Source organism: Eremomyces bilateralis (assembly GCF_010015585.1).
Source record: "Eremomyces bilateralis CBS 781.70 unplaced genomic scaffold P152scaffold_18, whole genome shotgun sequence".
In the NCBI taxonomy this organism is placed as follows: domain Eukaryota; kingdom Fungi; phylum Ascomycota; class Dothideomycetes; order Eremomycetales; family Eremomycetaceae; genus Eremomyces; species Eremomyces bilateralis.
Window position 1 is genome coordinate 200,212 of NW_022985084.1, and position 20,042 is coordinate 220,253.

The 20,042-nt window shown below is 53.1% G+C and overlaps 10 protein-coding genes across 10 annotated transcripts; 6 read left to right on the top strand and 4 right to left on the bottom strand.

Moving 5' to 3' along the window:
* Positions 1-122: 122 nt before the first annotated feature.
* Positions 123-1,091, top strand: P152DRAFT_460506 (ribosomal protein S12). The gene is made up of 3 exons (XM_033679925.1): positions 123-592; positions 643-743; positions 809-1,091. Exons 1-3 carry the CDS (start codon positions 238-240, stop codon positions 872-874), a joined length of 522 nt encoding a protein of 173 aa, XP_033532016.1. The 5' UTR covers positions 123-237; the 3' UTR covers positions 875-1,091.
* On the bottom strand, positions 1,085-5,960 carry P152DRAFT_401451 (Sec7-domain-containing protein; the record flags this gene model as incomplete). The annotated part of the gene is made up of 6 exons (XM_033676614.1): positions 1,085-1,339; positions 1,386-2,258; positions 2,308-2,656; positions 2,704-2,996; positions 3,046-5,591; positions 5,648-5,960. 6 exons carry the CDS (start codon positions 5,958-5,960, stop codon positions 1,085-1,087), a joined length of 4,629 nt encoding a protein of 1,542 aa, XP_033532017.1.
* A 485-nt stretch (positions 5,961-6,445) lies between these two features.
* On the top strand, positions 6,446-8,561 carry P152DRAFT_483854 (uncharacterized protein). The gene is made up of 3 exons (XM_033681966.1): positions 6,446-6,619; positions 6,672-6,699; positions 6,884-8,561. Exons 1-3 carry the CDS (start codon positions 6,537-6,539, stop codon positions 8,342-8,344), a joined length of 1,572 nt encoding a protein of 523 aa, XP_033532018.1. The 5' UTR covers positions 6,446-6,536; the 3' UTR covers positions 8,345-8,561.
* A 1,798-nt stretch (positions 8,562-10,359) lies between these two features.
* Positions 10,360-11,078, top strand: P152DRAFT_378212 (uncharacterized protein; the record flags this gene model as incomplete). Its single annotated transcript, XM_033675664.1, has 2 exons — positions 10,360-10,529; positions 10,586-11,078. Coding segments are annotated over 2 exons (663 nt in total), but the record flags the coding sequence as incomplete, so codon positions are not given.
* Positions 11,079-12,111: 1,033 nt separating this feature from the next.
* Positions 12,112-13,105, top strand: P152DRAFT_483856 (uncharacterized protein; the record flags this gene model as incomplete). Its single annotated transcript, XM_033681967.1, has 2 exons — positions 12,112-12,235; positions 12,288-13,105. 2 exons carry the CDS (start codon positions 12,112-12,114, stop codon positions 13,103-13,105), a joined length of 942 nt encoding a protein of 313 aa, XP_033532020.1.
* Positions 13,106-13,305: 200 nt separating this feature from the next.
* P152DRAFT_368483 (ribonuclease H1 small subunit) lies at positions 13,306-13,786 on the bottom strand (the record flags this gene model as incomplete). Its single annotated transcript, XM_033675462.1, has 2 exons — positions 13,306-13,517; positions 13,567-13,786. Coding segments are annotated over 2 exons (432 nt in total), but the record flags the coding sequence as incomplete, so codon positions are not given.
* On the top strand, positions 13,600-14,331 carry P152DRAFT_97099 (uncharacterized protein). The gene has a single exon (XM_033683393.1). The coding sequence runs from the start codon at positions 13,803-13,805 to the stop codon at positions 14,271-14,273; it is 471 nt and encodes a 156-aa protein (XP_033532022.1). The 5' UTR covers positions 13,600-13,802; the 3' UTR covers positions 14,274-14,331.
* Positions 14,319-15,263, top strand: P152DRAFT_483858 (uncharacterized protein; the record flags this gene model as incomplete). Its single annotated transcript, XM_033681968.1, has 2 exons — positions 14,319-14,801; positions 14,857-15,263. Exons 1-2 carry the CDS (start codon positions 14,546-14,548, stop codon positions 15,261-15,263), a joined length of 663 nt encoding a protein of 220 aa, XP_033532023.1. The 5' UTR covers positions 14,319-14,545.
* Positions 15,264-15,693: 430 nt separating this feature from the next.
* Positions 15,694-17,126, bottom strand: P152DRAFT_460513 (ribonuclease H-like protein). Its single transcript, XM_033679926.1, has one exon. It carries the CDS (start codon positions 16,836-16,838, stop codon positions 15,834-15,836), a length of 1,005 nt encoding a protein of 334 aa, XP_033532024.1. The 5' UTR covers positions 16,839-17,126; the 3' UTR covers positions 15,694-15,833.
* A 154-nt stretch (positions 17,127-17,280) lies between these two features.
* P152DRAFT_439962 (cytochrome P450) lies at positions 17,281-19,111 on the bottom strand (the record flags this gene model as incomplete). Its single annotated transcript, XM_033677657.1, has 3 exons — positions 17,281-17,755; positions 17,813-18,695; positions 18,746-19,111. 3 exons carry the CDS (start codon positions 19,109-19,111, stop codon positions 17,427-17,429), a joined length of 1,578 nt encoding a protein of 525 aa, XP_033532025.1. The 3' UTR covers positions 17,281-17,426.
* Between the last annotated feature and the right edge of the window lie 931 nt (positions 19,112-20,042).

The window sequence follows — 20,042 nt, forward strand, 5'->3', positions numbered from 1 at the left end:
TGAGGACAGCAACACAAGTCCAACAAACTGTCCAAGGATTTACTTTGGCACGTGACCATGCACGTGACTTTGAGCATTGAAACATCCAAGGTGCTGACAATCTCCAATTAATCTCGCGATACTATGTTACGGCCATCGCAAGATCCAGAAGACAAGCAACCAGACCAGCACGGTTCCCCAGAACTCCAGGTATCCAAGGACTGACCACTGCCTTGCCAATTGGCAAGAATCCGCGCCATGCGACCAACATCATGCCTGCGCCTGTTCGCCGGGCTCCGGATCTCTGAACCGTCCCTGCACCTCCGCCCGTCCTCAATCCGACCGCTCGCACTCCCTCAAACCACGCCGAAACGGACCTTCTCCCATTCCCCCGTATCGCACACGACCTACAACCAGGTCCTCCGCGGCTGCCGTGTCGCCCAGCGCGCGCGACAGAAGCGCTCTCCGGCCCTGACCAATCGGCCGGAGATGAAGGGCGTCTGCCTACGGGTCACCACGACGAAGCCGAAGAAGCCCAATTCGGGGGACAAGAAGATTGCGAGGGTGCGGTTGAGCACGGGAAAGGAGATTACGGCGTATATTCCAGGGGAAGGTAGGGTGATTGGGCATGTGAATGGATGGACGGGGCTAATGGAGTTGCAGGACATAATATCCAGCAGCATTCGGTGGTGTTGGTGAGAGGTGGGCGGGCGCAGGATATACCCGGTGTCAGGTATAAGCTGGTTCGGGGCGCCTTTGACCTGGTACGTCAAAGCTCGATTGCACGATTGCACGGCACCTTGAACCTTGACTAACATTTCATGTCTAGGGCGGTGTTGGAAACCGGCGGGGGGCACGATCGAAATTCGGAACAAAGAAGCCCAAGACAGTATGATGTACCTGTGCATGTATAGTAGTCTTCGAGAGCATTTGCGTGGCGTTTACGGAGGATGGAAAGCACGGGAGGTTTGACGAAACCTTGTACAATCAATGACGACTTTTAGCTCTATATAGCGTCTCTACCGGATGGATATATGAGCTCAAATACTGTAGAAGTAACACCATTTGATCGCCTCCAAACATAGATAGAATTTAGTGTTTATAGTCAGTCTACCTCGTCCTGCTCGGGATCCTGCTTGTCCGCCGATTTTTCCTCTTCTTTGAGCTTCGGCTGCTTCTTTTGCACCTTTGTTTCTTCGGGGAACAACTCGGCGAAAAGGTTCGGCAGGAACCGGTCTAAGCGTGTCCACGTTTCATTCCATAGCTCCTCTTGCTCCGGCTTCTCGTTGGGAGAAGCGAGATAGCCGCCACTCGACATGACCAGCAAGATATTTTTCAAACTTTCCGGAACAGCCTCTTCCTGTGTCAAGTTAGTAATTGCAAAAAAATCCGTGCGCGCAACGTACTAAGTTGTCGCCCTGGCCACTATTCATCAGCCGGTCCATGATGCTCAAGATCTTGATCCATAAATCCAACATTCCCTCCCACTCCGACAAGGCCACCAGATAGTGTAGGAAGATCTTGCATAGCATCGTGGCAGCTTGCACCCGCGTTTCGCCCATGCCCACAGGATCGGACTGGAAGACTTCCGGCTTTAGTAGTTGGTTGATGAGCGGGAAAAGCACGTCGCCGAAAATCGCCGTCCATTCCGTGTGGTCCGGAGAGGTGAGATCTTTCGATAGAAGCGTCCGCTGGAGACACGAGAGGGCGTGGTGCCGAACCTCCCGGCATGGATTCAGACACTGCATGGTCAGCGCTCGGAAAATCGGAGACCAGTACGCGTTCCATGCTTCCGTGGCTTCCAAGTGGGACTGTTCAATAAAGGTAGGGATGCGCCCCGTCACGGTGTAGATCAGATGGATCGACGTGACTCCACGAGCGACTACATCGTTTTCCTTCAGCTTCACCGGCTTCTTCCCCCGCCGGGCCGCATGATCCCGTCTCTGCTCGTCGATCGTGCCGATGCTTCCGGCGGTTGCAAAATTGTTCAGCAGCTCGATGGCTCGTTCGTAGTTGTCGGAGCTGAGGCAACTGTGGGGTCCCGTGATGAGCTGCTCGGTGAGGGAGAACACCTTGGGTGCTTCGTCGGCGATGGCATGCAGCGAATCGAGGATAGACCAGAAGTCGGGAGACGTGACGAGCTCGTTGCGGAGACCGGAAGGGGTTTCAATGCATTCCGACAGGCCGCGAATGAGAGGTGCTGCGGTGTTTTGTAGGAGCTCCTGATCGAAGCTGGAGATCTGATGAAGGACGACGGGTGCTCGGATGAAGTCATGGTTCTATAAAACGTCAGAATCAAAGAGAGAAGGATCCAACATTTTTACGCACGCCGCTGGCTTTCAGAAGGCTGAAGAGGTAGAAGACTGCTCGAGAAATTACGATGTAGTGGAAGTTCGATGCATCGCGAATGACCGATTGAAGCGCCTCTGCGGCATCTTTTCCCAACGTCTCGATCGAGGGCTCGTCCCGGAGCGTGAGTATTGTTGCGAGTTCGAGAATGAAGACGGTTCGAGAATCATATACAGCCGCAGTATTTCGGGCCTTGTGTCCATTCGGTCGGATTGGACTGGGGGGAGGCATCTCGGGTTTCACAACGATCACTCGTGGGGAGGCATCCTCGGGGAGCTGGGATAGAAGAGCCGAGACAAGAGAATTGAGCGTGTTTAGCGGCATTTGACTTGGTTCGGTCAGTCCGTGTCCTTCACTTGAGAGGGCCCGACTTACCTGATGTTGGCAAACACCTCCTCAATGTTGCAGGTACCGATGCAATCGACCGTGCAAAGCGTGTATTCAAGCTCCTGGTCGGATGGCTCCGGCGGTTCGTCATTCGCGAAACTGGAGACATATGAGGACAACGTCGAGAACAAGCCGCCAGCCTCGCTATTTCGCTCCCCACGGTCAATGATTTGGACCGGTGGCTGCAATGGAATGGGCGGAAGGTCGAGATTGAGTTTAATAGTCCCTCCAGGGGCAGGAATCAACGAGTTCACGAAAAGGTTGAGGAAGATCCGAACCACCTAGACGATGCGTCAGTGATGTGCCTCAACTTTGAATCATTCAACTTACCGGTGTCCAGCCGTCCCGAATGGCTGCCTCGTTCCCATTAATCACCTTGAACAGGACGACCACAGCCAATTGCGCTCTAAAATCGCGACCAAACCGTACCGCCGTCTCACTGACCATGACGCTCTTCTCTCCCGCCTGCACTTCCGTGTTCAGGGATGTATTCGGCGGCGTCTCGGATGCAAGGGTGCTGATGGAGCTGAGACAGAAAATGATATGATCTAGAGCTTCGTTCACATTGTACTTCGCCGCCAGCTGTGCGCATTGATGAAAGCCGGTAATCACGCGGGAGAAGACGGCGTCATCGGATGCGGACATAAATACATAGGACAGCGTGGAGACGATCGGTTTCCAGGTCGCGGCGAAAACGTCGGCATCAAAAATATTCGTGTCGCAAAGGATGAGGTCGGAGGAGGTGGAGACTTTCATGAGCAGCTCTTTCCAGCCATGGTCGTATGCATGCTTGGTATTGTGCTCTTCCGGGAGAATGATCTCGTTGGTTTTGATGGAGTCGTAGATGTCTTGCAGAAACTGCGGATCGAAGTCATCGCCGCTATTGACTCCCCGTAAATTCCTCGAGAAGTCGAGGATGGTCATCCGAGCTGCGGATTTCAGGTTGGGATTATGTTGATCCGTATTAAGCATGATGATTGCATATGTCAAGACAAATGCGGCATCTTTATCCGCGATGCCTTCGGGAGCCGCCATTCTGCAGTATTTCTCCGTGAATATGGTGACGATCCGTTCGATGAGAGCGGATTCGCCGGGGAGGCGGAATGTATGAAGGAGTTGTCTAAGTGCTTCGTCTATCCTTTGACCGGAAAAGTTGAAACTCTCCATGAACGCATCTAGAATCTCCTCGTTATTCCTCTTGGAGATAAAGTCTCCAAGGACCCTTTTATCGACTCGTGAAGTGGCTTTCAGGAAATGCGCGACCGAATGTGGGCTATTCGGATCGTCGATTACGCCTTGAGAGGCAAGGAAGGCGATGCCCCCTTTCGGGTTTTCGTTGAATTTGCTTGCACCTTTGATGATGACGGTCTTCAAGCGCCGCCGCTCGCGAAGTCTCTCCAAGTCGGGCAGCGCTCGTGGGCAATGCTCGTCATCCAATCGATCGGACATGGACTGTATTAATCCCAAGAGCGAGTCGAGACATAAAGGAGGAACATTTGTGGTACTCCAGGTTGCGGAGTCCGGAATGGCATTTCGCGATAACAGCCCCACCATGTCCATGCAGAGGTCGTTTCGATCCACGTCGCAATCGTAATTGACGAAGAGCTCCGCCATGAAAGCGGGCAAGCGAACCAGCGCACCGATGCTCTCTATCATTGCTTCCCGGGCCTCCGGCCTCCGTTGCCCCCCCTCCAGGCCAAGTTTCTGACGGTCCTTGACCGGTACGGGTGTGGAACGGCCGCTGGAATGCCCTTGATTGTTCTGGGACGAGGGCTTAGCTAGACTCGCAGTTTGGGGGATGCCGGCATACAGCCGTGGGTCGATCCCGGGCTCGTGCGGAATCTCGACTCGTGGAAACAGGCACGTAATCAGGTACGAAAGGAAGAGCTCTTGCTGAAGCTTGAGGACCTTTCGACATGTAGCAAGAAGCGTGCCTGCCACACGAAGGGATTCGTTAAGGATGGCCATATTTTCCGACCGAACCAGTTGGAAGAGGTGGCGGCAGAGGGTGTCTTTTGCTAGCGATGCTAGGCTGGGATGGTTTGCAATGGACGGCCCCGCAACTTCGAGGGCAACGTCCACGATCCGGAGGGCCATGATCCGCATGGTATCCGTTCGCTGTTTGTCATGCGGATCCAACAGATCCACGAGAACGCGGAGAAGCTCTCGTATGGATGGGAGGGAGTACGGCTTGATCTCGGCAGTATCCTCCGTGGCCTCTGCTTCTGACAAGTCCAGCTGACTCGCATTGAGATCTTTGGTTGTATCCTCGGTATCGCCTTCCGACGTTCTCTCCGCACTGCCATTCGAAATAGTATCCTCATTCTTGCTCTCGGGGACCGTGAGTTCATTGCCAGCGACAGCGGAATCCATTCTCACGGACTCCATGTCATGCTTCGTTTTCTCATCCAGCGCAGTCGGCTTGTCCCCTGCCTCCAGTTCAAGGTGCTTCAAGCGCTCGAATATCACCTGACACATCGAGACCATAGATATCTCTGCCGCCCTTCTCAGGACTTCGGACAGCCGATTCTGGCTACACATGCTCAGCCCCGTCTCCATCAGCTCACAGACGCTCTCGTCACCGAGAATGTCGCCGACGGGGCCCGAGATCATCCGTTCCATGAGTTTCAATATCCTCAGGAGGACCACATCATCTGCGGCGTTATCGGAAGCTTCGAAGCGGCAGTGGGTGATTGCGGACGAGAGGAGCTGCATTGCAAGCGGTAGTCGCGGAGAAGCTTTGGAAATTATGTCATATGACAAGAATTTCGTAATGGCAATGAGCGCAAGAGATGTAATCGGTGCGGTAGTTGAGGATGATCGAATGACTTGAAGGAAAGGGTGAAGCAGAGAGGGAGTATCGAAGGTTTTGACGTCTATCCAATACACGTTAGTATTGATGGCATCAACCCTCAGAGATGGTGTGGCCAACCTTTACAACCCTTCAGCTCACCCCGCAGCTTTGAAAACGCGCTCATGAGGGGGTTATCTTGCAGGCTCTTCCCCTTCTTTCCCCTAAGTCCCCAGCGGCTGGCAAGAGCCTCACCCTCCGCATCCTCCTCTTTTCGCTTCAGATCGCTGGCGAGCGGCTTCGCCAAACCCGACGTAACACCTCCCCCCAGGATTGCTGATACGCTTGAATGTGCCCAGCGGGCATGTTTCCGCATGGCACTCGTGACCGTGATACACTCGGTCATAACCAGGGCGACGGGGTCGACCGCCACTGATATCGACGAGAGTCGCATGAGGTTTGGCTGTGTTTCCGACGCAACTCGGTCGGGGGGGGGATATGGAGCGCGCCCGCTCGAGGCGACTCTGTGACTTATATCATGGTCCATCGTGGGGTGAACGAGCGGTTAGGTGTAACCCTCGGTCTTCCTGTGGTGCTGTCGGAACCCTTCCTCGTAGTCCTCGATCATTAATGGAGCTGGGCAGCATTCTGTAGGAAGGAGGACGGCAATTCCATGCTAGCAGTGTTCAACGTGAAATAGAGATTACAAGAAAGGAATCGTTTCGTCTCTGAAAGATGCAGCTCTTGTTAACTGCGAACGGGGAAATTCGGCGTGTATGGTGAGGCCACATGGGAAGTTCAATTGACTGTCAAGCTGTTGGTCGTTGACTCCAGTAGATGCCTAACAATTGGTGCCTTAACTCCTTAAATCCATTTGCACAGAATTGATTAACATGAGTCAGCAAGTCAGCGTTGGAGCCTGGAGAATACATCGCCCATCGGTTCTTCTATCCATCACATTCCATCAAAACGGCATCAAAGTTGAAGGTGAAATTAATTGGATCTCGTAAAGATCCTTTGAAATTTCACCATGGTACCGAAAGAATCCGCGCGTGAGAGCGCCGACACGCCTGAGCCCGTGGAGAAGGGTTTTGCGACTCTCTCGACATTGCAGTAAGTGGCACTACATCTATATGGTAACGTTCGATCTAACATCAACTTGTAGAGTTGGAGTGAAGGCGTTTGTTGAGAAAGTGAGTAGCGCCTTGCGTTTATGTCTTATATCATCAGCATCTTTGGCATCTCATGCTCAACCATAACCACCCCCCTTTAATTGGGCCAGCTGGTGCTTGGGAAGCATGTCACCCCAATAGCATCGAAATTCCACGCACTGTTATGTGTTCTTATCGTTTGAGCGTTACTAACGCAGTACTTCAGGAAGGCGAAAAACGCAAAGCCGAGATTCTTGCCATCCAAAGCAAGAAGGGGAAGCTAGCCTTCTACGTGCATTACGAGGAGTTCAACAAGCGTCTCGATGAATGGGTCCCGGAAGGTCGCATCGACCTCTCAAAAGAGGTGGAATGGCCTGCCCCAGAGAAGCCCGAAAAGAAGAAAGCCGCCCAGACCTCCAAAGCGAGCAACAAATCCAAAGCCGATGCCGCGCTTGCCCAAGCGTTACGAGACAAGAAGAACCCCAAGCGCGCACAGCAGCGCCAAGCAAGACTTGATCGCGAACTGTCTGGCACGCCGGACTCGCAGAGCATCAATCTGCCGGGTAAGGTGTCTCGAGCAAGCAAAGCCGGAGGCAAAGAAAATCGGGAGATCAAGCAAGACAAGGACTCCGTGACCGTCATCTCGGAAGTGATCGACGGCACGCCGAAAGCCGAAGATGAAGATATGGTGGATCTGATGGAGATGGCCGACGCCGCAGCGGCCGCGAAGGCGCAGGCGCCCCACGAGCCGTTCAGCCGGGAGGAGGAGATCGAGAAACTGCGCACCGGCGGCTCCATGACGCAGAACCAGACTGAGATCTCCCGCGTGCGGAATCTGAGCCACATCCAGATGGGGAAGCACGAGATCGAGCCGTGGTACTTCAGTCCGTATCCGCAGGAGTTCTCAGAGGTGGACATGGTGTACATTTGCGAGTCGTGCTTGTCGTACTTTGGCGGGCTGAAGCAATTCACGAGACACCGGGCGAAATGCTCGCTGCTTCACCCGCCCGGCAACGAGATTTACCGGGACGAATATGTCTCGTTCTTCGAGATCGACGGCCGACGGCAGCGGACATGGTGCCGAAACCTGTGTCTTCTATCGAAACTATTCCTCGACCACAAGACGCTGTACTACGATGTCGATCCGTTCCTCTTCTACTGCATGGCCATCCGAGATGAGCATGGCTGCCACCTCGTCGGGTACTTCAGCAAAGAGAAAGAGAGCGTCGAGGGGTACAACGTCGCCTGTATCCTGACGCTGCCCCAGTATCAGCGCAAGGGATTCGGCAAACTCCTCATCGATTTCAGCTACGAACTATCGAAGCGGGAGGGCAAGCTCGGGAGCCCCGAGAAGCCTCTCAGTGACCTGGGGTTGCTGGGCTACCGCGCCTACTGGCAAGAGACCATCGTCGATCTCCTGATGGACGGACGGACGGACGCCAACATCGAAGAGCTGGGCGCGACGACAGCGATGACCACCAACGACGTCTTACATACGCTGCAGAATCTGAACATGATCAAGACGTCGAAGAACCAGCACGTCATCGTCCTCACCGATGCGGTGGTCGCGCAGTGGAAGAAGCAGAAGGAGAAGGAGAAGATCAAGGGGAAAAGGACGATTGATTCGGATAAATTACAGTGGCGACCACCGGTCTTCACGGCGTCCTCTCGAACCTGGAACTGGTAATGCTAGTCCTTTTTCCACGTTATGTGGTTTGAGCAAGGACGTCATGGTAGGAGGGGGATTTCGGAATGCGGCGTTAGGATTTGTATGTTTGGTCGATACCCAGAGCGTACCTTGTATGGTTACAGCGCATTTGTTAGCAATATGAAATCAGGAAGATCCCACCCTCGAACAAGTCCATCGAGTGACGCGAAGTTAAGCAATTCGACCATCGCCTGTCCCTAGTTCATGGATATTAAATGCTACCGGGACCGGGACGCTTGTATCGGTAGCCGTGGAGAATTTGCCGGGATTTGACGCCCGATGGCCAAGTGTTAATATAATATGCCGCATAAATAGCTATTTTCGGACATCCCAGTGCTTCCATTGAGCTTGATTTGAAGTTTGAATTCTCTAAAGTGTGAACCCTAAAGAAGTCGAGACACGGTATGATGGGAAATGGTACTATAGACTGTTACGAATCAAGGTCCAGTATACCATCATTCATAGAATTGGGACCGTATGAACGATGAACTACGGAATAAATCATTCCGAACTATGAAGTATGAACTGAATGGTCTATAATTAGATCAGGCTCTAGCCAGATGCTAGTTGCTCCATAGCCCCGTAACTCTCGGAACTTGGCCCTGGGCTTGGATGATTGGATCATGGACCACTTACAGTCTTCACCACGTTGTCTCAAGACTCCCAGGAGGGTTTTTTTTTGTAGGGAAGTTAGGGCTTGAGCCAGGGAAGCGGGAAAGCTGGTTGCCAAACATCAGGGGCGGAAGTGCGGCGGCTGTGACGTTGTGCAACCGCTAACCAAGTGACCCAACAACTTCGATAAAATGCATCCTCTGAAAAGTTTCCGGTTCTCCGTATGGTAAGGCACAGTCAGCATCGGCCCGGAAGTCAAAGGTCGTTACAAGTCATGGGGCGAGCAGCCGATCTCGAGTTCTGGACTTCTGAGTTCTGATGCACTCTTTGGAGGCGCTGAAAGGGAGATAGTCGAATGCCGATCCTCATTTCTCTTAAGTCTTAGACCTCCAGCGCACATTTCATAAAGACAATACCCCACGGTACGATACATACCGATATGCAGCCTGCCTCTTGTGGGCTGCAATATTCCGCACGCCATTCCGTTACAATTGTATTCTAGCGCTTAGCCTCATTAGGATTTAGGAGAGACAAGACGCGCCATTTTTGACGACGGTGACCACGCCTCCGACGAACCCGCTCTCCAGTCTTACCTTGTCACTTCACCGAGCCACAGCTCACTCATCACCACTCCCCTTGTTCCCTCGTCGACCGCCCAACCTTTCGCTCTTGATTCGGAGGATTCTTTGGATTCATTGCGTCGTTGCTGTTCCCTCATCCTGACTCCATCCGATCATGTCTTCATTGTCTTCATTTTCTTCATCGCCTTAATCACCTTCGTGACCCATACCAGCATCTTCCATCCACTGCAATCGAGGATCGGCGCCTTATTCCCAGACCCTGACCGCCCTCCCGCTTAAAGACCCTTTATGCGAACCTTATATGTGACATCGTAGCAGCACCGATTCCCTCGCAAATAGGGCCAACCGAGTTCCGTCGCTCCCTCCCTCCCTCTCGTGGGAACGTACATTAAGTTGCTTTCCCATTTCCGCGCCGTTGGCTTCCGTGGCCTCCGCCTGGCCATGGCTTCCTGGTCCGACATGAAGTTCACCTCCTACGCCTCCCTCCTCGAAGACCCACGCCTCTCCAACTCCCTCCGCCGCACCCGCACCCTCGTCCACCAGCACCAACCCTTCGTCATCTTCCTCGCCTTTTGCGCCTTCATCCTGATCTGCATACAGCTGCCCTGGGCGTCGACCGACCACATCGGCGGCTTCACCAGCAAGTTTCACAGCCAGATCACCTCGAACGGGACGATCACGCCGGGGAATGGGACGATCGAGTTCGTGCCTACGATCCAAGATGGCGTGGCACCACAGACGGGGGGCGCGCGGGCGCGGTATGCGAAGGTCGCGGTGGCGAGCGGGTTCGAGGATATCTTGTACGAGCGGGCGATCGAGACGCATGTGCAGCATGCGTTGAGGCATGGCTACCCGCTGTACATGGCGAGAGAGCAAGCGGCGGATGGGATGTTCAACAAGGTCGCGTACATTATGAACATTTTGCTGAACGAGCTGTACAAACCAGCTGAGGAGCGAGTGGAATGGTTGTTGTACGTCTTCTCAATCCTCCTTGGACACCTTTCCTGTCTAACCGTGTTATGCTCAGTTACTTCGACGTGGACTCAGTCGTCATGAACCGCGAGATACCCCTCGAGATTTTCGATACCCCCTCCGACTTCCACCACATCAACTGGATGGCCGGAAAAGACTGGAACGGTCTAAACGCCGGCGTCTTCCTCCTGCGCGTGTGTCCCTGGTCCCTCGAGCTGCTGACCCGCGTCATGACCCACAGGCACTACCACCCGACAGAGGACTACACCTTCGAGGAGCAGTCCATCCTGGCACGCCTCACCGAAACCGACGACAAGTTCAAAGAACACAGTATCTACGTCCCCAAGTCCTGGATCAACGCCTACTTCTACAGCCTACACGAAGTCAAGCCGGGGTTACTCCTCTCGCACTTCCCGCATCCGGACTACAAGTGGCACATCTACGAGTGGCTCAAGGTCATCGAGACCGACGCAGAGGACAACGCCAAGCCGATCTACAACAAGCCCGTGCACGAGACGGATTATCCCAAGGAAATCAAGAAGTTCTGGTCCGTCAAGCGCCGCGTGGATAAGGCGTTGAAGGGGTTCGAGCGGAACGTGGCGCGCGGAGCGGACCCGATCCAATTCGGACTGCAGCATGAGGAGACCAAGGCGCTGGCCGAGGACTTCAGAACCAAGCTGGATAAGCTGAAACACGAGGCGCGGTTCAAGACGGATAGTCCGGATGAATTGGACAACATGATTACCGAAGCAGAAGAGGTGAGCTCGAGTCTGTGGGCAAACATAATAGCTACTGTGACTGACCACGATATAGGCCAACGCGAAACTCATCTCCGAACTCATGGCTTACTTCGAGACGCATGATGACCCACCTTCCGTTGCAGGCTTCTAGAAATGATTTTGTTTTCACTCAGCGTGTCTATTTAACTAGGCGACACATCAAAGGCGACCGAAAGAACAATCGCATCGTTCCCGTAGGTGTGCCTTTTCCCCACCGCTCGCACGGAGAGTGGCTGTTCTCCAGCCCTTCAATGGGCTACATTCCTCCGTCCGGCGTCATATTTCGCGACATCGGATCGCGAACATTATCTGTACATAAACTCTAAGGGCATTTCCGGCGTCAACCTAGAATGATAGGAAAAGGCAGGGAACGGCGTCTGGAAAATCTCTATTGCACTGGCGAAGGAAATATGAATAGCGAGGATGGTAACTAGATGGGGATTTCGATGTGATAGTGGGACCTGGCTGGATATTTGGCGTCAATGGGGTACATATTGGATGCGCTGAGAAATGTTTCGAAAGGGAGGAATACCTTCAGATGAAAAATCAATGATCTTTTAGACAACTGCTCAACTCCATACACACTGAGTTCTCTGTGTGACTAGAATCTAGACCAGACGTTCATCACTTCTGGACGCCAAGATTTTAGCCCGCAAGTTGCAGCGAGAGCCCTGTCCATAATAATAATTAAGTCCATCTCCGCTTGAACTTCGACCTGGATTTTATACAAATCTAAAACATTCCCGCCTCCCGCATCTTTGTCTTCCCTCACCCACGAGTACGATAATGCACACTTGCCTCAATGTCCGATAGAAGACGAATCAACCCGCCCCCAGGCGGCACCTCCGCGCCCGTCTATGCCTCCTCCACCGCTTCCCCCCTTCCCCCCACGCGAACCCGCCGTCCCGACGAGCTGCGCAAAATCTGTACGTGCCACAGTATCCTATTTGATCCCCAGCATGCTAACCCCTCACCCAGTCCTCAAAACCCACATCACCCCCTCCGCCACCGGCTCCGCCTACCTCGAACTCCCCCCCTCCCCCTCCCCCACCCCTTCACTCTCACACTCTCAATCCCCCTCCCTCAAGCTCACCGCCACCGCACACCTCGCCCCACTCCCCCGCTCAGCGCCCTTCACCCCGAACCTCTTAGTGTCCGTACACGTCAAGTTCGCCCCGTTCGCCAGCCCCATCCGCCGCGGCTACATCCGCGACGCCGGCGAGCGCGAGCTGAGCGTCCGCGTGGAGAACGCGCTGCGCGGCGTGATCATCGCGGAGCGGTGGCCGAAGATGGGGTTGGATCTCAGCATAGTAGTGTTGGAAGGGGAGGAGGAGGGACCGGCGGCGATACAGGTTGGGGAGAAGGACGCGGGGGGTGCGGCGAGGAAGACGGAGGCGTGGTGGGCGACGATGACGATGTTGGCGGGGTGTGTCAACGTTGCGGCAGCGGCGGTGGTGGATGCGGGGATTGATTGCGTGGATGCGGTGGCGGGGGGGGTGGCAGCGATGGTCCCTGCGAACACCGCGGGGGGGAAAGGGGGAGTGGAAGTGGTGCTAGACCCGGTGCCGAGGGAGCACGGGGATATCATTGCGGCGGCAGTAGTCGCGTATTTGCCGACGAGAGACGAGATCACGGAGTTGTGGGTGAGAGGGGATCCGCGCGCGGCGGGGGGAGAGAAGGGGTTGGAGGATTTGGTGGACGCGGCGGCGAGTGCGGCGGTTGGGGCGCGGACGGTGATCCTCGAGGCTGCGAGGGAGGAGGTGCAAGGACGGGTGGAGGCGACGGAGGGGGTATAGAATGGGCTTTGGGCTCTACAGGGAGTGGCTCGATCAGATCTTTGCTGCATAGCGACGGCGTCATGTGTTGAAAGTCGAGACATGGTCAATGTTGACACTTATGCCTTGGTATTAGAATGGTTTCAAGTTCGGTCATTAGTACTGTTCGGTCCCCCGTCGCCTCGACCTTCCGTGTCCGTAGTTGACATCGAATCGCCATGCATCGCCTCGGCGAATCCAATCCATTCGTCGACTCCGCGGATGTACGTGTCCTCCACTGGGTCCGGAAGCACGTCGTGGCCCCAAACCATGAAACCATCAAATGACCCCTCTTCTCGAACTGGGTATGTCTCGCCCGCTGCGTCCTCTTCATCCGACTCTTCTCCAGCCGGTTCCTGTATCGGCTCACTCGATCGGCGAAGTATCACACCTGCTCCACAGTCAATCGCGGCATCGTTGCAACCTCAGCGAATACCGCCTACCTTTATACCCCTCAGGCACGTCGACCTTCGTCCCTTTCAACTTCCTCCCTCGGAAGTATGCCGTGTGTGTGCGCTGCTTCGATACCCCACTCGGACTAGCAGCTAGGGCGTCTTCGCGCGGGTTCCAGTGGCGCGTGGTCGCCGCGATTGCGCCATGATGGTGTACCCGGCACGGGAGAATGTGCGGTGTGCATTTCTTGGAGGGGTTTGAGGACGGTTGAAGCGCGAGGGACGGCATGGTTGGAGGTGGTGAGAAGAGATATCGGGACGCGTCCGGACGCGTCGTTGCGCGTCAAAGTGCTAAAGATGGGATGACGGGATGCGAAAGGGAATTGATGGCGGATCAATTCCGAAATGTGGTTCTATGCCAGCGTGTAAGCTCAGTTGGTGTCTGCTATATAGAATCTCCCTATCAATTGGTTGAACATGTCCTGTCTTGCTCCGTAGAGAAGAGTAGTTTCTTCCTTGCCTCGCCTGGCCAAACCCATATATTGGGGCCTTATCGCCTTAGACCTGTAATCAGAATTGTAACTCCAATAATTAGCGCTCACTGCGATCAAGTCGAAGCTGCGGAGATCGATATTTCCGGTACGTACATCGAAGTCTGCAGTGAAGATCCTATCTATTCTCTCCAATTTATAAATGCCTCAACGATAAGATCGCAGGATTATCGGCTTTTCATCTGCACCCAGCCCCTCCTCACTTAGGAGCCACTAGTAGCCCAGCCCCCGCGCAGCATACACTCTCCGCAGGATGCCCATTAACCTTTCCTCCTATTTATGTTGACATCATGGGATATCTCATTGTACTGTCATGTCTACTCCGTACCATACGGGACAATTTGTGAATCAATACCTAATAAACGCTTCGGAACAGCCCGGTCACGAAACGTAGTACGATAGAGTCCAGCCGATTTTGTCACTTCCATTTCTCCTCCGAGTCAACCGTATCCAGACCCATCTATCCAATTGTAACAATCATGCCTCCTCGGGGTCCTCGCCGGCATGGGAATGACCTTGCCGTCCTTGTGCGAAGCGTTCCCACCCTGAAGACCCGACGCGACTGGTGTCCCTGGATGAAGGCCATAGAAACTCATGCGCGACGAGTCCATGTGTGGGATTATATCAATCCAGACGGGGATATATCACCGCCCGAGGCAACCTTCCCTACGGAAGATGCGTACAAGGCGATGTCCCAGTTCGCAAAGAAGAAGCTGGAAATCGACCGGGAGGCGGGTTAAAGCGCTGATCCGGGTGGGCGATATCATCGCAGCTACAGTCTCTGACGAAGCTCGGGTCTATCTTCGGCCTACGGATTCCTTACGTGATATTCTGAAGAAGCTGTCGAGTCGCTTTAAACCATCGGAATGGCAGGAAAAGAAGTTCTTGAGAGAGTCCCATGACCAACTGCTCCGGGGCCCGAAGAAGAATGGCCCCGTCGGCCTCGCCAATTGGATGGTGCAATGGTCCGATTTCCATGAAAATGCGAAAGAGACTGGGATGACCTATTTTTCAGACGATTATAATCTTGCCGCTGACCTGATCGAGGCGTGTGATCTAGCGGGTTTCAAGAGCTTTGCCACGTGCGGGAGAGGGCGCCTGTTCTCTGCCGACACGGAGGAGGAGAGAAAGGAGCTGAAATTCTCTGACTTCATCGACCTCTTTTGTTTCGTAAGTAACGAGGAGATCGTTCGATGAGTTGCTGTGTCTGTTTGAGAGGTCGGAGACGGAATCAGAGGAATACACAGTTTATCCCTCGGGCTTAGTAGTGGCAATTGACAAGACTTGAATATCAGTTCCATATCGCAAGCAAGATCACATCTTTTAACCATAACCAGAATCCAGCCGTCCCCCTTTCGTTCAGTTGGTACCAGTGGACACAGAGTGAACATGTCATAGAGGAAATGAACGAGTCGTTCCCACGATCACTGTTCTTTCGAGCAGACAGATCAGTGGGGTGTAGTCTGTTCGTCGCGTTGTCACTTTGCCCCTCTAGGACCGTATTCAATGTGGTCAGTCGATAGAGCAGATGAGAAGGGGAAGACGCGGGAATGCAGACATTGATCGCACTGGCGGCATCTTAACGAATATGGGAGCGTTTTTGCAGTTTCAGGGGCAGTGTATTATTCTCAGAATTGTTCATTTGGTCCGCTATGCTGAAGATAATGCTGGGGTATCAATCCTCATGATCATGGGCTTAATCGACTGTTTAGAGTACAAAACTCCTTCCTCCGCAGCGTGATGAATGCCGATGGATGACCTGAATCACTAGGCCCGCTTGGTGCGCTTCTTAGCCTTCTTCTTCTTCTTTCTTCGAGGCTTAGCCGCACGTCGAACTGTTGTCTCGCCGGTATTCAATGCAACCCCACCATCCTGGTCAGCATCACTGTCGTCCGTGTCGTCCACTTCGAAATCAGAGTCGTCAATCGAGCCCATATCATCCTCATCCCCATTGCTCGCCTTCGCCCTATGACCTTTTGCGCCATTGGCGGTCACTGGCAGATCCAGCTCCGCATGGAGTCCGAAGTCCCTCTTCGACATCTCCCGATCCATCCCCTCCTTCTCTAACTTATACAACTGCATCGTCATCCTCGAGTCCTCCACACTGTCATGGACGCCGTCGTGGACTTTCCCACTCTCCGTGCGGCCGGTGTCTCTGGGATCCTCTTGTATCTTCGTCCCCCGCATCTCTACGCCCAGAACGTCTCTCACTAGGTTTCTCAACGCCGGGGTTCGGCCACCAGCCATGTCTCGAAATCGTCGATATCGACACGTGTCGCGGACGCCTTTGACCAGCTGTCCGCGGCGAACTTCGGAGTCCAGAGACAGGACGATCAGATCGTTATGGATCGCGTGTCCCACGAGCACTCGTCCCCGTAATATATCCCGCACCAACTTCTTCACGTCTTTGAGGGGTAATGCGCCTGATTCCGGCGTGAGATGGTGGGGTAGGATTCCGGATACATGTGTGCGGTAGTCGGTCACTGGTACGGTCGGGAGAACGTAGACGTCTAGGAGGACGTGAAGGTGGTAGTTGACGATGGACACCCGCGCGGGAATGGAGATCGTATTGGGTGGTGGACCGGTGCCGACCATTTCGCAGTCGAGCGACACATATTTTCCAGGGGCAAGTTCTTTCGGGTTCGGTAGAGGTATAGAAGGGGATACTGGTTGCGATTTGCCCGTTTCTGACTGGCTTGACGTGCCGTTTTGCCTCGTGATATTGCCCTTCTCCTTCTGCACGACCTTCGCAGTTGATGAAGTGGAGGTCATGTCTGTTCGATGCTTGGATATTTTATGGCTGACAGTAAATGCTGAAGCATGGCCATTCGTTTTAACCACGCGGTTCTTCTTTATGGGCGGTTTCCCTTGCCCGACATGCCCTTCATCCTCTGCCTTGCGCTTTGGTGTCTGAGACTGGGACGGGGAACGGTCAGGCTTCTTGCTTTGGAGCTTCTCTTGAAGCCTTTTCCAATTGGATGACAAATTCGGTTGCGCCATTGTATTCAAAGGTCGACTTTGACCTGCGTCAACTGGTTCAAAGACATGGTCTGTTTTTTCATGTGTCTGGAAATGTTTCGGAGGTTGCGGGGAATTTTTTGGCCTCTTCATGAAAACCTCCATCACGTGGTCTGTGCGCAGAGGCCAATATCTCTTATTCTCTTTATTTATTCTCTTAATCTCTAATTCTCTATTCTCTAATTCTCTATTCTCTCAGCTCTCTCAATATCTCAGCTCTACTCTAATTCCCTATTCTCTAATCTCATCTCTGATCTCACTGCTGATGACCACAACAACGTCACATCCTTGGGTGAAGGTATTATTCTTGTTTACAATTTCTATACCGTACACAATGAACTTTCATAGTTTCTCCTTCATCATCACCCTGAGCGCTTCCGTGTTCCTGGGTTGAAATACGACCTTATACGGTCTGCACATCGTCACCAGACACGTGGGATCGATGCTTCCCCGAACCGGGTGGACATCCACCGCTTTCTCGCCTTCTTTCCATCCTGGCAACAGTTTGAAGCAGCTCAACATCCTCATGAATGTGAGGTAAAGCTCCCGATTAGCGAGGAGACTGCCAGCACACATCCGGTACCCTATCCCGTACGTGAACAGCGAAGCCTCTGGATGTTCAAGCCATCTCTCCGGTCTGAATACCTCTGGATCTTGCCATATTTCTGGATCTTATTCAGAAGTCAGTGTATGGTTACTAAAAGACGCGAGTTATCTGTGGAGGGTACCCATGTTACACGCCCAAGCGTTCAGGAAGATTGTAGTGCCGGCTGGGATCAATTTCCCTTCATAGGATATATCCCTTATGCTGGCTCGAGGTAGAACTAGACGAAGGACGGTGTAGTATCGGAGGCACTCCTTTACCAGCGCCGCCACGTACTCGCATTTTTGGTCGTCCTCAACATCACACATGATTCCAATCTCATCGCCCGGAAACATCTGACGAATGGCCTCGTGTGCTTTGTCTTGAACTTCCGGGCGCTGGGCAAGCAATGCGATGCTCCACTGTACCAGCGTCGTGATCGTGTCAAGTCCGCCAGATAGCATCGTCAACGATATCGATGTTAGCTCTTCCTTGTTCAGTTGAGCTTCCTTATCCATGATGACATTGGCTTGAATGCACGGCGTTTGTGTCCCTGCCTCCATCCTTTCGTCCAAGTCATTGTTTAACTTCTTCAAATACACATCTCTTCTGTCTCGCACTTCTCGGGCCGTTGCCGAACTCCCGTTGAACGGGTTCAGTCGAAGCAGTGGGACGTAATCCTGCAGATTACCGGTCGTGCTGCGGAACTTGCTAATGGCTTCCTCCACCTCGGTGATCTCATGGAAGAGCGGGTCATCTCGGCTTCCCATGCGGATGCCCCAATTCAGAGTCAGGGCCAGCGACAAGCTGAGGCGTTGGATCATCGGCATGGGGTCGATGGCCTTGGCTCCATATTCGCCGTACTCCAATCCTTCCGATATGAAGGCGCGAGTCTCAATGTCTAGATGAGGGATGTAGGTTGCGATGGCTGGCTTATTTAGTGCTGATGCGGCTCCTTTGCGGCGCCGTTTGAGGGAATCTGAGTAGGGCGAAGTCCCGATCGTGGTTCCGGCGGTATTTGACAGGACCTGTCATCATTAGCCTGGCTTTGCACAATTGACCAGCACCAGCAGGTTACTTTGTGGAAGGTATAGAAGACTGGCCTCGAACTCAAGGCTTGGGAGTTATGCCCAAAGATCGTCTTGGCCGCCTTCGCACTGTTCACCACAAGGACTGGGACGTCGCCCAGCATGATCTGGTAAACATCTCCATGCTTTTTCGACCAGATCCGATACTGCTCCGCTGCGTTGTATCGGATATGTGGCAAATTCCCAACGATGGGCCATCCTCTCGGCCCCGAGAATGCGGTTATTCGTCTCCTCTGCCGTACTAGTTCAGCAAATATCAGGTAGGTTGAAGGGATGAGAAGAAGTGCTGAGACAATGGAGAGGACGGGATGGTCTCCAATGGTTTGAACCAAGATATCATACGCAAATGTAATCATTGCTTTCCTTTCACTAGTTTCTTCACTGCTTCTTTCGTACAGCCGGCCTGTATTCAAACAAAATATCTCTTGACTTCTGGTCCTTAAAGCCAAATTCACCGGTCCACTCGGTTCATATCAGTCGGTCCGAGTCAAACATTCCAGTCCCTGTATACCCCGCAGTGTAGACAACAGCGTGCGGAATTCTGCCGCACTCTTCAGCAGATGTTTACCCGTGACGTTGAATTCGATGCAGTGTTTACATAAAAAAAACGCGAGACCCAGGATGTGCCAGTTCGATCGATGTTAAGCGCAGGGCTTTGGAAGCAACTTCACATGCCACTGTCTATGCCAAGTTGACATATCGCAGTGCCAAGCCATCTGCTCTCTTGCATCACTGCACCCACCCAGGGTATCAGATTTGATCTCAATAACAACAAGTTGTCCCTCTATAACAGAAACTCAAGGGCAGCTTTGAACGTGTTATATCATAAATTTACTTCATGTGCATCTACAGTGAGATCTTCCTAGAATTTAGATTGAGGCAATAGGCGGCCGGGGCTGCTTTGCCGTCCAGTAATTATGTAGCTCCACGATATCACCTTGGTGTGACCTGTCATGTCGAATCCAGTTTCCAGTGATCCCATTGTTTATCAACTCTCTAGAACCATTTTCATGTTCTATGAGTATGACTGGAGGTTTCTTCTCAGTTCATCCATTCACAACCTCCATATTCAACACTTCGATCAACTCTCCACTCCACTCCACACTCTCCACTCTCCACTCTCCACTCTCCACTCTCCACTCTCAATCCCCCTTCCACATCTACGCATCTTCATACCACTAAGCAGGTACGTGCATAATTTCACAATTTCTCCCATTATCACTGAATGGGACCATATCACCGCCTTTGCGACTATAAATCGGGATATAAGACTCGATCTTCACATGG